We start from the raw sequence: 19230 nt of genomic DNA on the forward strand, positions 1-19230 counted from the left end.
GGATTCAAGGTGTGTACCACCATTGCCTGACTTTACTAGTTTTTCTTTAAACCTTGTATTCTCCTTCCTTTCTTACCTCCTCTTTTCCCTTCCTATATGTAATCATCATTGGTTTAGTTAAAAATGAAATAGATCTCTTTCTTTAAAAAAAAAAGATTTATTATTTATTATATGTACGTACACTGTAGCTGTCTTCAGATACCAGAAGAGGGCATCAGATCTCTTTACAGACGGCTGTGAGCCACCATGTGGGTGCTGGGATTTGAACTCAGGATCTTCGGAAGAGCAGTAGGTACTCTTACCCACTGAGCCATCTCTCCAGCCCAAAAGTATACCATCTTGTTCATAGTCTTGATATGTAAAACAGATCAGAGTTGTCCAGCTTACAGCAGGGCCAGGGGCAGGACCTTCACATTTAATTTCCTCTGTTGGCTTAGTAGTGGTCCTTGAGATGCAACATTCAAGTTTATGAGCCTATGGTGTATGGGAACCATTCTCATTCAAAGCACCTCAACCACCCTCACCTCCCCAAATAGTGCCTAGTTGGTAAATTAGGGACTAAGCATTTAAATGCCTGAGACTATGGGGACATTCTTCATTCAAATTACTACAGTACATATACTGCTTTTGCAGAGGCCTTGTTTTATTTTCAGCATTCATATCTGATGGTTCATAGCTGCCTGTAAATCTAGTCCAGGGGCTCTGACTCCTTCTGGCCTCTGAGGGCACCATCACATGTGCACCTCCCCCATATAAATATTATAGAATAAACAGAAACCGAACAAAAGAAGGATCGCTTTTGAAAGTCATTCATTGAAAGGTAATCTAAAATTGGCACTGATGTTATAAACTGGGATATAATAGTAGTCAGTAGTCAAAACCTTGCTGTGCACATGGAGAAAGACACTTAAGGGGGAACCCATGGCTTAGTTGATGTCTTAAGGTTATCAGAGCCAGAACAGGAAGCCAGAACCTTTTGGTTCTCAATTTAGTGTTTCTCCTTTTTCTTCAGAATCTAATTGTCTTGCCTTTTCCTGTGTCTTTAGCTTCTTGGAAATCTACAATGAACGGGTGAGAGATCTTTTGAAGCAATCCAATCAAAATAAGTCTTATACCTTAAGAGTCAGGGAGCACCCAGAGATGGGGCCCTACGTTCAAGGTGAGCTTCTGTGATCTTGGGAATTGGAGAGCCCCCTGAGGTGTAGGAAGTTCTTCTAATGTTTGATAACTTTCTCAGCATGTATGATGGTTTTCTGTGTGTGGGCTGCTGTGCTGGACATTGGATGTATGCTGATAAGCTGGTGCCACCTGCCCTTGCCTTCCCAGGCAAGCAAGTCTCATAAGGCAAACAATTACACGTTGTGGTGAAGGTTTATAAAGTAGTTAGATAAATCGATTGAATCGATCTCTGAAGCTGGGTGATGGTGTTACATACCTTCAGTCCCAGCACCTGGGAGGCAGAGGCAGGTGAATCTCTGAGTTTGAAGCTAATGTACTCTACAGAGCAAGCTCTAAGACAGCAGAGACAACCAGAGTTACACAGAGAAACCCTGTCTCAAAACACCAAAAAGAGGAGGAGGAGGAGCAGGAGGAGGAGGAGGAGGAGGAGGAAGCAGATGAGGAGGAGGTGGTGGTAGAGGTGGAGGAAGAGGAGGTGGTAGAGGTGGAGGAAAGACCCCTGTAATCCCAGCAGGTGGATTTCTGTAAGTTCGAAGTCAGTTAGTCTACAGAGCGAGTTCCAGAACAGTCAGGGCTACACAGAGAAATCGTGTATTAAAAAGCCAAAAAGAATAAATCTAAAGAGGAGGAGGAGGAGGAAGAAGAAGAAGAAGATGATGATGAAGATGAAGATGATGAAGATGAAGATGATGATTCAGGGCTGGAGAAATGGCTCAGCGGTTAAGAGCACTGACTGCTCTTCCACAGACCCTGAGTTCAATTCCCAGCAACCACATAGTGGCTCACAACCATCTTTAATGGGATCCGATGCCTTCTTCTGGTGTGCATGAAGTCAGCTATAGTGTACTCATATAGGTAACAAATAAATAAATCTTTAAAAAAAATGTAGGCAACTGAACTTCTGTGTGTGGTCAAGAGAAGCTCTTCTGACAGATCTGACAGAACATTGATGCTTCCAGTCCTGGGAAGATGAATTAAGTCAAACACTGACAATGGGGCTGGGAACCATCTCTCTTTTACTTTATTAGCCTGGGTTCAGTAATTTAGGAAGGACAATTGTGCTCTTTTACAGAGTAATGTTGTATCCTTTTGTTGTGTGTCGTAACCACCAGAAAAAAACACTGGGATACAGGTTCAAGCCAATAGAAAGCCTTTATTAGCCAATGGGCAACTGTACTAGGTGTTCATAACCCAAGTACAGTCCTGAACCTTTCTCAGAGTGGGCCTTTTTTAAAAAAAATATTATATATGTAGTGGTCTGTCTGCATGTATGTGAGATGCCATGTTGTTGCTGGGAATTGAACTCAGGACTTCTGGAGGAGCATCCAGTGCTCTTAATCTCTGGACCATCTCTCGGGCTGTCAGGGTGGGGTTTTAAGCACAGAAAAACAAACAAACAAACAACCCTTCCACATCTTTGTTTAACCCACCTCAGCAAGAACAGTCAGCCAGAAGAGGAACTCCAGAAGTCACAACAGAAGGGTAGTATGTTTAGTGACTTCCTTAGAACTCCAATTTGGATGGATTAGGCCTTTGGCAAGTGTTGAGGTCTCATGTTAGGCTCTTAGATCAGAGCAGTGCCTCTGTACCTCTAGCATGGTGTCAGTTATGCTTGGTCTGGGGTCTGTAACTCATAAGCTGTGTTAATCCCTCACAGCTGTGTGCTAACTCAAGTCCCGATGAGGAGAAACACACGAGAGCTCTTCTGAACAGGCATGGCTAATATATGGCCAGTGGCATGCACTGATTTCTGCTACCAAGTGTTTCTTCCCCATACAGCCTGGAGTCAGTAATAAAAATGTCCCTTTTAATTTCCTTTTCCTTGTAAAACAATACTGTCAAATAGATATGTCAGTGCTCAGACTCCACATTTCAAACCATTCCCTGCTGCTCTCTCTCCTTTTCTTCTTGTTTCTCTCTGCACTCCCTCCTCTTCAGACACTGCCAGGAGACCTCCACTTGACTTTCTAATTTCTGCTAATGTTGCTGTCTTGTCTGTGAAGTCCTTGAAAATACCAGCCAGAGTTGTTTTAAAATCTGCCTGGTAATTCCAGTATCCTCATCTTTCTTGGGTATCTTTCATTTATATTCCCAGGTTTGCATGTATGTTTAAATTGCTAGTAAGTTTTGTGGCAGTCAGTATTTGTAATGATGTTCTTAGGAATTGATCTCCTACCAGGCAGTGGTGGCACACACCTTTAATCCCAGCACTTGGGAGGCAGAGGCAGGCAGATTTCTGAGTTCGAGGCCAGCCTGGTCTACAGAGTTAGTTCCAGGACAGCCAGGGCTATGCAGGGAAACCTATCTCGAAAAACAGGGAGGAAAAAAAAAAGAAATTGGTCTCCCTTTCTTCTTCTAAATTCCTTTGAGCGCTAGAGATTAAGAAGTAAATTGGAGCTGGGCTGTGGTGGCGTACACCTGTAATCCCAGCACTCTGGGAGGCAGAGGCAGGCAGATTTCTGAGTTTGAGGCCAGCCTGGTCTACAGAGTGAGTTCCAGGACAGCCAAGGCTATACAGAGAAACCCTGTCTCAAAAAAAAAAAAAAAGAAGAGAAAGAAGAAGAAGAAGAAGAAGAGGAGGAGGAGGAGGGGGAGGAGGAGGAGGAGGGGGGGAGGAGGAGGAGGAGGAGGAGGAGGAGGAGGAGGAGGAGGAGAAGGAGAAGGAGAAGGAGAAGGAGAAGGAGAAGGAGAAAAGGAGAAGGAGAAGGAGAAGGAGAAAGTTGAGATCCAGTAGAAGGCCCGAGAAGCTTAGCTGTAGTCTTTGGAAAGACTTCTTTACGTCCTTGTTTGTAGTACTTCGGGTTTCTTTCTGTTAGAACTGATGTCCAAGCAGGCATTATATATGATCTCTGCACTCAAGAGGCCGGGGCAAGAGAATTTTCTTGAGTCCAAGTGCATCCTGGGCTAGAGTTGAGACCCTGTTTCAAAAAATAAAAGAGACAAAAATCAAGGGGTTGGGCAATTTGGGTATGCTGTAAACTGTAACCCTTGTCCCTTGATTCCTGGAAAATTGCCCAGAAAATTGATTGCAGCTACTCACCTACAGTTTAGTCACTATTCAAATTTGTTTGTCAGTTTTTGCTGTACATTTAGCAGTAGACCTATGGCACTGTCTTTTTTCCGGGGCTCTGATACTCAGCTGGGGTTCTCTTGCACTGGTAAGCGCTGTAGGCGGCTTGGCCGTAGGGATTTGCTTTGTGTCCGTAGGCTCACCTTCACCTGTCTGAAGCTGTTCTGTAATGGCCTGTCCTAGGCTTGCTTCGTTCACAGAGCCCACCCTGACCACTCATCTGGTTTGCTCGGCATCTTTGTTTGTCTCCTATTTCTTTCTGTACTGTTTGTCTATAGTGTGTCATATAGTGCAATCTTATGTTGTAAACTGTGAAGAAGAGAAACTTGTATTTTGTGTACTGAGTCTGCCACCTTGTGGGGAAAATATCACCTTCCTATTAGGAATTTTGTGAGGCTCAGCAATAATATATGAGGACGAGATTTCTTTTTCTTTCTTTGTTTCTTTGTTTCTTTGTTTCTTTGTTTGTTTGTTTGTTTGTTTGTTTCTTTCTTTCTTTCTTTCTTTCTTTTTTGTTGTTGTTTTTGTTTTTTTGAGGCAGGGTTTCTGGGTTTCTCTGTGTAGCTCTGGCTGTCCTAGAACTCACTTTGTAGACCAGGCTGGCCTCGAACTTAGAAATCCGCCTGCCTCTGCCTCCCAAGTGCTGGGATCAAAGGTGTGCGTCACCACCGCTCGGCCGAGGACGAGATTTCTTATAACTTCCGTAGTAAAGCTGTAAGGAATTTTGTTGTTGTAGGCATGGCCACTGCATGAATTCTAAATTATAATCTTTGTGGAAATATGCTGGTCACTTGATGAAAGGTTTCAATACATATTTATTAATTTTTTATCTGAGTAATCTTATTAGTCAGGATTTCTCATTCTAGCTTATCAAGTGATATGATATAAGAATGATAAGTAAATAAAAAATTTTAAAAAATAATTAGAACTGGCAAAATGGCTCATTGGGAATAAAGGTTTTTGCCATCAAACCTGATTATTTGAGTTCAATTCCTGGATCCTACCTGGTGGAGGGAGAAAGGTGACTCCTGTAAATTGTCCTCTGACTGCACATGTGCAATATAACGGGCCTGCATTTAAACTCATATAGGAAATAATTGAAAACTCTAGTAAGAAGAATGACAGAAGCCTACAGGAAAAGTTAGTTTACCAGGAATTTCATGTGAATATTTTATTCTCTTCACAAGGTCTGTCTCAGCATGTTGTTACCAACTATCAGCAAGTTATCCAGCTCCTGGAGGCGGGGATAGCAAACAGGTAAACCTTTGTTGGCTGGGGGTGTTTCTGCAGCCTGCTTTTGCCATGCTGTGCTCCCCTGTCCTCTGGAGAGCATGGCCAAAGGAGAGCGTGGGCGCTCGCCACCTTTGTAATCTCTCTGCACTTCTCTGCAGTGTACAGCCAGGTCTTCTCAGATCAAGAACTTGGCTAAGTTACAGCTTTTTGCACTACAAAGGAAAGTTTGTTCTGGACATGATAATATTGGGAAGTACTATCTTCTCAGCTTGGCAAAGATGAGTATAGGATAAAATGATTCATAAAACCATTGTTCTTGTAGTTTTCCATGCTTGTGATGTTACAGGCATGTGAGACTAAGAGAGTGACTTACCTGCTCCTAAGGTGCTGTAGAGTGTGATAACATTTCTGTGAGGACTTAAAATAACTGATAATTGCCTACATGGAAGCTCTTTTCCCTGGGAGGAAATGTTTATAGTCTTATATTTATCCTGTTAATACTAGGCCTTTAAACTGAAAAACAAAGGAAATAACTTAAATTTAACATTCTAGTCCCAGAATTCCATGGAACTTTCTCAGAAGAACTTTTGCTTGGTCTTCAGGATAAGCTGAACTCTTGAATTATTAAGAGTTATGATTCAAGCTGGGTGTGGTGGTACATACCAGGTGGACCTTTGTGAATTCGAGGTCAGCCTGGTCTACATAGCAAGGCTACACAGAGACACCTTGGAGGTTGGGGACTTAGTTCAGTGGTAAAGTACTTGGGTTTGGTACTCAGCTCCAGGGTAGAAAAAGAAGAAAAAAAATGAAGTCCTTCTCTCAAAAAACAAAAACAAAAATTAAAAGAAAACCAACAGAAGATGTTGAGGCAGGTGGGCATGGTGATGCCTGCCTGTAATCCAGCAGTGGGAGAGGCTGTGCAGGGCGAGTCAGTTTGAGACCTGCCTAGACTGCCTAGGATGTCTGAGGACTGAGGTTCAGTTTTCAACACCAGTGAAGGCTCACAGCAGTCTGTACCTCCACTTCCAGGGCAGCATGTGAAGCCTCTTTTGACCTTTTTGGGCACCAAGTATCTATATGGTACACATATATACATACATTCATACATGTACAATAAATAAATCTAAAAAAAATTGAAAAAATAAAAAGGAGTGTGAGGAGTTGCGGTGTAGTTTAGTATGAGCCAGCATTGCGGAAACCAGATGTGATGATGCACAGCTATAATCCCAACATTCAGAGATAAAGTAAGAACAGAAGTTCAAAGCCCATCTCAGCTACACAGTTGAGGCCAACCTGGGCTATGTGAGAGAATAGGAACTGGAATGTGACTCAGTGGTAGAATGGTTGCCTAGCATGAGCCCTAGATCTAATGCAAAGTGCCAACAAACAAATGAAAGAAATATAAGAGTTAGAGTCATCTAACCTTCTGCATCCTTGAATTATAGGAACACCTCCTAGATTTTTAGTCTTGTCTGTCCTCTAGATCCTTAGAGAAGTCAGTGAAATAGCCTGAGGTAGTTTTAACCTGAAGAATCATTGACTTGGATGTAGATAAAGGAGAGACTCCGTGGCTTTAGGGATTAACACTGGGATGGATTTCTAAGATCCGCCCTGAGCTCCACATTTAAGCATGGCTTCAATGTAATTCAAGATCTGAGTTATAAATGCTTTCTGACACTGTTAGATGAATTCTCTGATTTATAGCTTACCTGTCTGTGAGGCTTCTGCAGCATCCTTACCACCCACACTTGTCTTTTTTTATGTGTGTGCTGTTGTTGGTTTTTTAAAAATATTTATTTAAGCTGGGCGGTGGTGGCGCATGCCTGTAATCTCAGCACTCTGGGAGGCAGAGGCAGGCGGATTTCTGAGTTCGAGGCCAGCCTGGTCTACAGAGTGAGTTCCAGGACAGCCAGGGCTATACAGAGAAACCCTGTCTCGAAAAAACCAAATCCAAAAAAACAAAAACAAAAAAAATAAATATTTATTTACTTATTCATGTATTTGTGTATGTATATATATAGACTCAATGTCAAGTGTCTCTGTTGTCTTCCACCTTACTTTTGAGGCAGGATCTCATACTGAATTTCTCATAGCAAGCCCTCTGAGATCTTCCTGCTTCTACTTCCCAACAAAGAGGGCATCAAATCCCATTACAGATGGTTTTGAGCCACCATGTGGTTGCTGGAAATCGAACTCAGGACCTTTGGAAGAGTAGTCTGTGCTTTTAACTGCTGAGCCATCTCTCCAGCCCCATGCCTAGCTTTTTATGTCAATGCTGAGTCCAAGCTCTCTTTACCCACTGAGCCTTGTTTCTGAATGATACAGGGTCTGTGCATGCTCGCCTCAGACTCACTCTTGCTGTGCTCCTCTTTCAGGTGCTGGGATTTCAGGTGTGAGTCACCATTACCAATATGGTCTTTGAAACAGGCCTGTCTTTGGGATAGTGTTCCAGGTTGATAACACACAAATATTTTCATTTTACTCTTGATTTTTCTTTTATAATTTCAAAAACTGTTTTAGTGTTAGCTAGTACAGAACCACTCTCCCTGTTATTGTCAGATCACAGCAACTAGAGCGCTGCTTCTGCCTTCTTTGGATTACTTTTTTTAAAATTTATTTTTATATGTATAGTTGTGTTGCCTGAATGTATGTGTACCACATGTGTGCTGTGCCCACAGAGGCCAGAAACAGATGCCAGATCCCTGGAGCTTGAGTTCCAGACAGTTGTGAGCTGCCACATGATTGCTGGGATTAAACTCAGGTCGTCAGGCTTGGCAGCAGGGGCCTTCACTCACTAAACCATCTCACTGCCCACAGTGCTAACATTTTTTGTGCTTTGTGGGTCCCTCAGGTCCCACCATGCTTACTTATATGGTCCTTGTGCTAACTGTCTTGCCTTTTGTACACAGGATCACAGCAGCCACCCATGTTCACGAGGCCAGCAGCAGGTCCCATGCCATCTTCACTATCCACTACACGCAGGTTGGTTGTTCCTCCTTACTGGAGGATGTCTTTCTCTTCTTGTGCCTTGTGATTATGTTCTTGCATACCTTGCTCTTTGTTTTCCTACCTTTATATTTACACATTCTCCGATAAAATTGGCTTCTTCACTCTCTTCTGCTTACCTTTTGTTCAGAACAGTTCAGAATACTTCCACACTTATAAGATCAGTATGGGCTCTGCTAAAATGAAAGTCAAGGTTGATGAAAGTGCATGTTAAAATGAAAAGAGCATAAAGTTCACTTCCCATAGATGGAGTGAGAAGATTGTCAGGTGCAGTTTCCAAAGTCAAGTGAAAACTATTTCTGAGTTCTGAGAGACTAGAGGCATATTGCAGAGTGTGTACCCCAGGATGTACAGGACTGCAAGGAAAAACAGCACAGATACATGGTATTCTTGATTTGGCTTCTCTCATGCTCACTCCCATCTCTAACTGCTCTAGTGAGGAAGCTCATTACAGAAGGGTAAGGCTTGAAGATTAGCAATGGCCATTGCTGCCTCAGAATGGCTCCCTTGATTTTGTGTGGTTAGTTACAATGAGTACCTTGCAGGAGCCAGGAACAAACAGATCAGTGACTTCCTTAGCTTTAGATGTAGATCCTTTTCAGGTAATTCATGAACTGCCAGACTGGGGATCTAACATGGAATCCTGAGAGGTGGTACAGGAATTCTGAGAGAGGTAGGTTTAATAATATCTTTGGTATCATGGGTATTAGAAGTCATGTACATATACAGCAGAAGCTGATTGGTCCTTTGGAGCTGGAGAGATGGCTTAGTGGTTAAAAGTGTGTAGTGCTGTCCCAGAGAGCAGAGTGCAGCTCCCACCATTCATGTCAGGCAGCTCATAACCACATGTAACTTCAGGGGATCCAGCTTCCTCCTTGGGCACTAGCACTCATGTGAACATACCCCCTCCACACAAATTTAAAATAAAAAAAATCTTTAAAAAAAAAAAGACTAATTAGATCAAAGCTATCCACACAGTCCTGATTTGACTGAGCCTGTACATATTTATAGAGGAAGCACAAATGGGCTCTGTGGCTAGTGAATACTGAAGTATCCTGAACTTTTAATGCATTTCCCTGCTGACATGAAGGTCCATCAACAGAGATTAGAAGTTTTATTGAATCAAAACATGGACGTCTTTGGGAGGTATAAGCAGGAAGATTAGGAATTCAAAATCAGTCTGGACTATAACAAGTTCAAGGCCACTGGGCACATATCTTTAATCCCAGCACTCTGGAGGGAGAGGCAGGCAGATCTCTATAAAATTGAGGCCAGCCTGGTCTACAAAGCTAGTCCTGGACAGCCAGGACTACACAAAGAAACCCTGTCCAAACAAATAAACAACAAAAACAACCAAGTTCAAAGACAGCCTGGCCTAAGGCTTTGTGTCTAAACAATTGAAACAGAAAATGAAACAATGAGATTGTAGTCTTTGTTTATAATCTTAGTACTTGAGAGGCACAGGGAAGAAGTTCATAAATTCAAGGCCAGCCTGGGCTACAAGAAATCTTGTTTCAAGAAAACAGACCACATTGTGGTGCTTGACTTTAATTCTAGTACTTGGGAAGCTGAGGCAGAAAAATTACAAGCTTGATGCTATTCTGGGATAGAGAGAGTGAGCAATTGAATACTTGAGAAAATGTTCGACATCATTAGAAATTAAAGAAATACAAATTATTTTGTATTTGCCCTACTCAGTATAAGTTGTGCTGATGATTTTAAAAATCATGCTGATCAGAGACTAAGTGTTCATCTGATTCAGAACAGATCACCTTGGTTAGGATTGTATCTATGGGGGAATGCAAATCACTCTGAATGATAGCTTTAAATGGTCTTTGTCCTTAGGCAATCCTACAGAACAACCTCCCCTCAGAGACTGCCAGCAAGATCAATCTTGTGGACCTAGCAGGCAGGTAACTGGGATTTCAAAGCTAAGAATTATTGCTCTCTTAACAGTGACCTGTAGCTTGCCCACTTGGATAGGCATGGTGCTGCGTTTTGCCCCGTTTGAATGTTCAGTCATCCTGAGATTACAAAATTAGGAACTCGTGATGCCAGCTTGAAGGTTAAGCAAGTCAGGAGCTGAGAAACTCTTCCATATCCTGGGTTCTTAGTCTGAACTGTCTGTTGGAACCTTTAAAACTTTCAGAGCAGGCTAGAGAGATGACTGAGTGGTTAAGAGCACTTACTGCTCTTCCAAAGGTCCTGAGTTCAAATCCCAGCAACCACATGGTGGCTCACAAACATCTGTAATGAGATTTGCCACCCTCTTCTGGTGTGTCTGAAGACAGCTACAGTGTGCTTACATGTAATTAATAAGTAAAAAAATCTTTAAAACAAAACAAAACTTCCAGAGCATACCTTAGAGGCTGGGGGATCTCTGAGTTTGAGGCTAGCCTGATCTACAGAGTGAGTTCCAGGACAAGAAGCCCTGCTTAAAAAAACAAACAAACAAAAAAACAAAAAAGAGAAACCCGGAAAGCCTGTGCCTCACTTAGATCAGAGTGAGGTGATTGTGTGGGTGAGCAAAGGTGGTTATCAATTTTATGTAGCTGCACCTACTTTAAATGTTTTTAAAGATACCATGCTTTGAGTTGTTAGAAGTATTCATATGGTATTCATTTTGTAACCAAATATGTATCCAGAAAAGAAAAATTTGAGGAACTTATAAGAAGGTATAAGATAACATAAGGCAAATTTTCTCGATTTGGATTTTTTATCCCAGCACTCAGGAGGCAGAGACAGGCTGATCTCTATGAGTTCCAGGCCAGTTTGGGTTACAATGATGAAATTCTGTCTTTTTTTTTTTTTTTTTTTTTTTTTTGAGACAGGGTTTCTCTGTGTAGCCCTGGCTGTCCTGGAACTCACTCTGTAGACCAGGCTGGCCTCGAACTCAGAAATCTGCCTGCCTCTGCCTCCCAGAGTGCTGGGATTACAGGCATGTGCCACCACCGCCTGGCTTGAAACCCTGTCTTAAAAAAAAAAAAGGAAGTAGATTTTTGAGACACACATGACAGTTAATGACACAGATACAGTAAATCATTAAACTCTCAAAATTTGAATTTAAAGCAAGTCTTTTCCTGTGAAAGACTGCTAGCATCAATACTGTAGATAAGTATTATTTGGCCTAAAATGCTCTGGCAGCTCCTCCTTGCCCCCCCCCACACACACACACACACAAAATTCCTAGCAAGATTTCCAAGGGGACCTGTGTGGAGGCAATACTACAGTCTTCCATCCCATACTGCTTGGGAGTCTGTGCAGACCTGGCTGCTGAAGGGAGCCTTGGAGGCCACTCTAAACAATCATGGCTTCCAGTAAGTAGGATGCTGATCTGCTTCTGCTTGTATCCAGAAAGAGGATACATGTTGAGGATGTCACAGGAGAGAATTACGCAAGAGAGACTGATTCTTTTTTATTTATTTATTTATTTATTTGTTTGTTTGTTTATTTGTTTGTTTGTTTATTTATTTATTTATTTATGAGAGACTGATTCTATGGCTGTGTTGTAACATGATGGGTCCAGCAGCACTGTGGAGTCCTCTGTGCTTTGTTTTCATTCTTATTGGTCTGTTTTAGTGAGAGAGCTGATCCCAGTTACTGTAAGGACCGGATTACTGAAGGCGCCAATATCAACAAGTCCCTTGTGACTCTGGGAATTGTAATCTCCACTTTAGGTATTTTGGTGATGGACTCGGGGTGAATGGCATTGGGAGGGAGACTTTGGAAAATGACTCATACTATTTTCATTTTGTCAAAACGTGGTAAATGCTTACAAGGTTATTTTTTTTTAAGGTTACATTTTGGTTTGAGCATGAAAGTCTGTTGTTTTTAGCATATGAGTGATCATCATTCTAGAATAATGTTAAAATACTCCATTTAGTAGTTCAAAGTCTGAACTTAAACTTAGAGCCTCCTATGCAGAAAAGGATTATGATACTCAGTCTATGTTCTGTAATCATTGTTCTTAGAGTATTTGCTTCATGACACCTTCAGTATTCTACCTTTGTTTTGCTTTTCTACTTTTGTTTTTCTATCTATTAAGCCCAGAACTCACAAGTGTTCAGCAGTTGCCAGAGCCTCAGTAGTGCAGCCAGCAGTGGGAGTGACAGTGGGATTCCCAGCACCACATCTGGGACCAGCAGCGGAGGGGGACCTGCGAGGAGGCAGTCTTACATCCCATACCGGGACTCTGTGCTGACCTGGCTGCTGAAGGAGAGCCTTGGAGGCAACTCCAAAACCATCATGGTTGCCAGTAAGTGGGATGCTTCCATTTGGAGCTGGTATTGTGTCTAGAAAATGCACTGACCACTTATGCTTCTCAGTCCCTCAAGAGTGCATGTGCAGCAGGACTTGTGAGTAAGAGGGAGGGGCCCAGAGCATTGCTCATCTTCATCTTTCTACCTCAGCTGTGTCCCCTGCACATACCAGCTACAGTGAGACCATGAGTACAATGAGATACGCATCCAGTGCCAAAAGCATCATCAACAAGCCACGGGTGAATGAGGTAAGACCTTGACTGGGGCCTGGTCTGACAGTGTTTGAAGTTCTCCTTATTGTTTTCTCTGTTTCTTTCTTTTTTTTCTCCCTTTTTTAAATTTTTTTTTAAATTATTTATTTATTTATTTATTTTTTGATTTTCGAGACAGGGTTTCTCTGTGTAGCCCTGGCTGGCCTGGAACTCACTCTGTAGACCAGGCTGGCCTCAAACTCAGAAATCCGCCTGCCTCTGCCTCCCAAGTGCTAGGATTAAAGCGTGCACCACCACTGCCTGGCTCTCTGTTTCTTTCTTATTATTTCTGTCATAGTCAGCATCTCTGTTGTGATAGAACATTGATGAGAAGCAACTTGGGAAGAAAAGCTGTATTTGTCACTTTTCTGTTGCTGTGATAAAATACCATAACCAAGGCAACTTATAGAAGAAAGAGTTTATTTAGGACTTATGGTCCTAGAAGGTTAGAGTCCACAATGATGGAGTAACAGAAGCAGGTGAAAGGTGCCCAGAGCAGCAGCTGAGAGCTTACATCTCAACTGCATTCAGGAGGCCGAGAGAACTAGCTAGAAATGGCTTTGAAACTTCAAAACCCTTCCACAGTGACATATTCCCTCTAACATGGCCACACCTCCTAATCCTCTCCAAACAGCCACCAGCTGGAGACCAAGTATTCAAATGTCTAAGATTTATAGGGGATCTCTCATTCAAAACACCACAAAGGGGTTATCACATATACAGATTGCAGTCCACCATTGAGGTAAGCTGAGGCGGGAACCTGGAGTAACTCAGTTTGCTGGATTGACCTCCATAGCTCACTTAGCTTGATTTTTTTTATACAATCTAGACTACCTACCCAAAAATGGCACTGTCCACAGTCAGCTGGACCCTCCCCATCAACCATTAACTAAGAAAATGCCCCCATGGGCTTGCCTACAGTTCAGTCTGTGTGACATTTTCTCAGTTGGGGTTCCAGTTTTCCAGATGACTTTAGCTTCTGTCGAGTTGACAAAAATCTAATGAACACAATTTTCATCCCGACTCGGCTTCTGCAAATGATGTGCTTCCTCCCAATGTAGTGCCCTGCATTTCTCTGATCTCTCAGCAAATCATTTCATGAACAGTTTCCTTTAGGCATTCGTTTCTTTAAGGCCATTCCTCTTACGATCCCTAGTGTATGATTGCCACTTGATGAAAGGTTATTTGCAACCTTAGGTTTGATGCTTTTATTTTTAATTGATACTGATTTGTGTCTGGGTTTTTTGGGTTTGTTTGTGTGTGTGTGTGTGTGTGTGTGTGTGTGTGTGTGTTTGTTTGTTTTTGAGACAGGGTTTCTCTGTATAACACTGGCTGTACTGGAATTTACTCTGTAGACCAGGCTGGCCTCGAATACAGAAATCCACTGACTCTGCCTCCCAAGTGCTGGGATTAAAGGCATGTGCCACCACTGTCTGGCTTTGTCTGGGTTTTATTATATAAATTACAGTTGACTTCTCTTTTGGATTAAAACCAGGAGTATAAGGAACTTGTGGCTTTGAAAGCTAATAATGATGAGAACATTGCACATGTTCCTTATCTCTTGGAGATTCAGTGAAATTTTAGAGCAGGGGTCACTGCTGGTGGAGAGACGTACCTAGGGGCTGTTTTCAAAGGCTCTGTGATTAGGCATGTGTCAGATTTAGTCATCATACTGGAGGATTAGCTTTTGTAAACTTCCCTGACCTACTCTAAGGTGGTGATTATTTATTTATTTATTTATTTATTTATTTATTTATTTATTTATTTTGGATTTGGTTTTTTCTGAGACAGGGTTTCTCTGTATAGCCCTGGCTGTCCTGGAACTCACTCTGTAGACCAGGCTGGCCTCGAACTCAGAAATCTGCTTGCCTCTGCCTCCCAGAGTGCTGGGGTTACAGGTGTGTGCCACCACTGCCCCGCTTAAGGTGGTGATTTTTAAAGTTCATATGTAAAAGAATCACCTGAAGAGTTTGTTAAACATAATTGCACCCCAGTCCCCAAGAATTGCTTTCTTGGGTGGGTCTGGAATTTGCCTGGTCACTAGTCCTTGGATGAGACCGATACTGCTGTAGGTCCTGGGATTATACTTTGAGAAGTCACTCCCAAAGAATGACACCCTTCTCCATAGCTGTTGGGACCTGCCGTGAGCCAATGGTGATGGAGTTCTCTGTTTCAGGATGCGAATGTGAAGCTCATCCGAGAACTCAGGGAAGAGATTGAGAGGTTGAAAGCCATGCTGCTGAACTTTGAACTGGTATGATGGCAGTCCCTACTCTCCGGTATTCCAATGATGGTCTGTGTCTTGAACACGTGGACTTGCCATATCTGTTTTCAAGTTTTATATTATTATTGTGTATTTGTATGAACATGGGTGTATACACACATGTAGAGTCAGAGGACAACCTTTGGGAGTGGTTCTCTTCTTCCACCTTGGGAGCTTCTGCCTGCCAAACCATCAGGCTGGCCCTGTACTTTATATTTTCAGTTGACAGTGATGGAGCAAAGGCAGAAGGATCCCCTGATTTCTCTGTGTGGTCAGATGAGCCGGATGGCCATTCCTTGTGTCATCTTTGTGACATCTGCCTTGCTGGCCCCTGCTCTCTGTGGAATTGGGTCCTAGAGAAAAAATTATTTCATTTCTCCTCCTTTTCCTCCTTTGTACTCATATGAGCCCAAATACCAATGCCTCTGACTTGTTACTTCAGTGGTGAAATCTTTGCTTTGTCCATACTTTATCCTTCTTATTAGAACTTGTGCTCTCTCTCTCTCTCTCTCTCTCTCTCTGTCTCTCTCTCTCTCTCTCTCTCTGTGTGTGTGTGTGTGTGTGTGTGTGTGTGTGTGTGTGATTTCTGTCTCTGTCTCTGTCTCTCTGCAGAGGAACTTCAGCTCACTGAATGATGATCTGGATGAGAACCTGCAGGAGTTTGTCTTCCAGAATGATTTGAAGGTGGGTGTGTTGAGTGGACCCAGTAGAACTTTCCAGGACCCTGCAAATAAGTTTGATCTCCATTTGTCATTCCTCATCTAGGTCTGTTCCCTCAGTGGGGCAGAGAGCAGCTGTCTAGTTCAGAAACCATTTTTATTTCCATTGAACCTTGAGAAGTTGTTTGCTTTGGTTGGTGGTAAATGGTTTGTTTGGGGTTTTTTTTTTTTTTTGTATGTTTGTATTTTATTTTCTTAGACTCATGGTAGCTTTTTATGGATAGTATGAGTACCTTAGAAAAATGATTTTCTAGGCTGTAAATAAGACAATCAGCATGTATTCACAGACTGGGCACTCAGTTTGAAGCCTCACGGGCTAGAGGAGTTCCTGCCTCAGGTGACACAGACCACTTGGATACAGAGAGGCTGGTGTTTCATGACATGTCTGACAAGGAAGAAATTATCATGCCCTATAATTTTTGGAACAGTTATCATATGCTGGAAGGCAGAGAACTGGATTTGGACTGGACGTTGAGGGATTGATAGATTGTGAGAGGCAGAAGGGCACTTTGTAGGAGGGAGAGATGACGTAAGCAAAGCCACAGAACTGGGAGAATGACCTGGGACAGCAACAGTGGGAAGCATGTACAGATTACCTGGTGCAGGGAATATAATGGAACAAAGATAGTCATGTCACAGCAGTAGGGACACGGAAAGGGAGTCAGGTAGGAGCCGGGGACATGGTACTTCTCTGATTAAGCCCTATCTTCTAAAGTTTCCTTCACCTTCCAAAGCAATGCCACCAGCTGGGCATTAAGTCTTTAACACAGCAGCCTCTGGGGCATTTGATGTCCAAACCAGGACACATATTTTTCCTAGTTAAAATTACAATGTGTGCTCACTAAAGAAAAAGTTAAGCATTTATTGAAGGAGCTGTCGTTTATGAAAGTAACACTTGCTTATTAAAGAACACTTAAACACATGAAGCACTCACAGATGAAAAGGTACAAGGACCTCTGTGAGGTTCTGAATAGTGGCAGCAGGGATCGTGAGGGAGGAAACCAAACATGGAGGCAGTAGGTAAGAGTGGGCCTCAGTCTGTTCCCCACACGGGAGTCTATCATCTCTGCACTCTCCAGATAGACACGCTGACTCAATCCTGGACGCAGAAGCAGGATGACCGGCAGGCACTCATAGAACATTATGGTGTGGACATCAACAGGAAGAGGGCCAGGGTGGTCATCGACTCCAGCCTGCCACATCTGATGGCTTTGGAGGATGATGTGCTCAGCACAGGCGTCGTGCTTTATCATCTCAAGGTGAGGAGCTGGCTCACCCCCTCCCTCCCCGATCGCTGACCTCAGAAATGAAGGAAGGAAAGTAGCTCACAGCCATGTTCTTAGGGATCCAGACCTAGGCCTCAGAGCTGCCTCATCGATCTGATCCAGCCGCAGAGTGGGGTTTGTTTGGGTTTTGTTAATTTGGCATTTGTTAAAATGACTGGAGGAAGCTGGGAATCAGCATGAGTATTGGTTTTCAACTGTTCCTGATGCTTTCCTGTAACTGACTCATTATTTCTATGCCTTAATTTCTTCACATTAAGGTAAGAATGGTACCTCTTCCATAGCTTTTCTGACTTCCTGAAGCACAGAGATGCATATGGAGAGCGAAATCCTAACCTCAAAAATACAATGAGTATAAGCTGAGAAGAGTGCCCTGTGCCTATAGACTCTGCTGCTCAGAAAGGTGATGAGGGAAGGTCCTTGAGCTCAGGAGTTTGAGGCCAGCTTGCTTAAGAAGAAGATAACTGTCAGAGCTTCTGACTACAAATTCAGACTTCTCAAACGTGGACAGATTCAAGAGTTTTGAAAGTTGTCTCTTCACACTTCCACTGAGCCTGCAAAGCAACAAAGACAGATGTCTCCCTCCACCTACCCCTGAAGGAGAGACCATGGGCAAGGCAACTTACAAAAAGAAAGCATCTAATTGAGAGTTTCCTTATAGTTTCAGAGGGTTACTCCAAGCCTATCGTGGCAGGGAGCGTGACAGCAGACAGGCAGGCCTGTAGGCACGTCACTGGGGCAATAACGAAGAGCTCACATCTCATCTAAAAGTTGCAGGCTGAGAGAGCAAGACTGAGCCTGGTGTGGACATTTGACATCTCAAAGCCTAGTGACATACTTCTGCCAGCAAGGCTACACTTCCTAATTCTTCCCTACGAGTTCCACTAACTGGGGACTCAGCATTCAGTCATGAGCCTATAGAGACCATTCTATATCAAACCACCACAGAATGGGTTTTCTCACCTCAAATAAGAAAAGTAAGAAAAAGCCCTCCTTGACTGGATCCTAAAACCCTGTATCCAACTACTGGGGTTTTGGTTGATTCCAGATGTAGTCAAGTTGACAACCAAGATCAGCCATCACGTTCCTCCCTTGGCAGCCTTCATAGAAACTGGCAACCATTGACTTATATGCAGGGAGGAGAGGTAGAAGGAGAAAGGCACAGGGCAAGGTTAAAACTTCATTGCTTCCAGGATTCTTCTTATACACTTGGGAAAGCTACAAGGTCTCTCTGTTCTTGTGCTAATAGTGTGGCCTAGTGATGATTTTAGTCACCTTGGAAATCTCTCATTGGGGAGTTGTTATGGTAAGGCTGAGAAAAACATGGGCAGTGGATTTGGAGACCTGAATTGAAGCCACAGCTTTCCTACTTAGCAAATGGGCTTTTAGGCAATTTATTTTCTATGAGCTTCAGATTTCTGGCCTATGAGAAGGACACAGTAGCACCAACATTTGAGGTTGTTAATGTGTTAAACAAAGCCAAGCATAGTTATAAATGCTACTGATCCCAGCATTTGGGAGACTGAGGCAAAAAAGTTGAGAGTTAATGGCCAGTCCAGGCTACAAAGTGGGTTACTGGCTCAAAAATCAAACAAAAGGAAGTAAGACAATGTCTACAAAAACATTCAGCATAATACTTGGGACATAGCAAATGGTTACTTAAGAAACATATACCTTCAAGTTAGCATCTTTGTTACCATGTTGCTATGTTCTAATAGCCATGTGGTCTGCAGTGGGTTTGTCATAACCAAGGACCCAAAGCCCAGCGTTGTACTAATTCACTGCTTTGCTTGTATTAACACCAGTTGCTGTGCTCTCTTCTACTCTCTTCCAGTTCCTTTCGCTTGTAGAGACACCTTCCCCCTGTTTGTGCTAACCCTTCATAGAATTTGGCATCTGTTATGCTTCCTCTGTGGAGCAAGAAGGTAATAATCCATAAGTCTGTACAAAAAGTCTCTGGGTCTCCT

General features: G+C 42.8%; 1 protein-coding gene across 2 annotated transcripts in view; it reads left to right on the forward strand.

Annotated features, from left to right (window-relative positions):
- Stard9 (StAR related lipid transfer domain containing 9) overlaps positions 1-19230 on the forward strand; it is a 140767-nt gene that overhangs the window by 34238 nt on the left and 87299 nt on the right. For both annotated transcript variants that reach the window (XM_052183314.1, XM_052183313.1), the window contains exons 7-16: positions 1047-1159; positions 5437-5506; positions 8392-8464; positions 10334-10401; positions 12068-12165; positions 12534-12743; positions 12898-12995; positions 15175-15252; positions 15874-15945; positions 17060-17239. In XM_052183314.1, coding sequence (XP_052039274.1) covers positions 1047-1159; positions 5437-5506; positions 8392-8464; positions 10334-10401; positions 12068-12165; positions 12534-12743; positions 12898-12995; positions 15175-15252; positions 15874-15945; positions 17060-17239 — 1060 coding nt within the window. The remainder of the gene's footprint in view (positions 1-1046; positions 1160-5436; positions 5507-8391; positions 8465-10333; positions 10402-12067; positions 12166-12533; positions 12744-12897; positions 12996-15174; positions 15253-15873; positions 15946-17059; positions 17240-19230) is intronic.

Source organism: Apodemus sylvaticus, chromosome 5 (genome assembly GCF_947179515.1).
Source record: "Apodemus sylvaticus chromosome 5, mApoSyl1.1, whole genome shotgun sequence".
NCBI classification, from domain to species: domain Eukaryota; kingdom Metazoa; phylum Chordata; class Mammalia; order Rodentia; family Muridae; genus Apodemus; species Apodemus sylvaticus.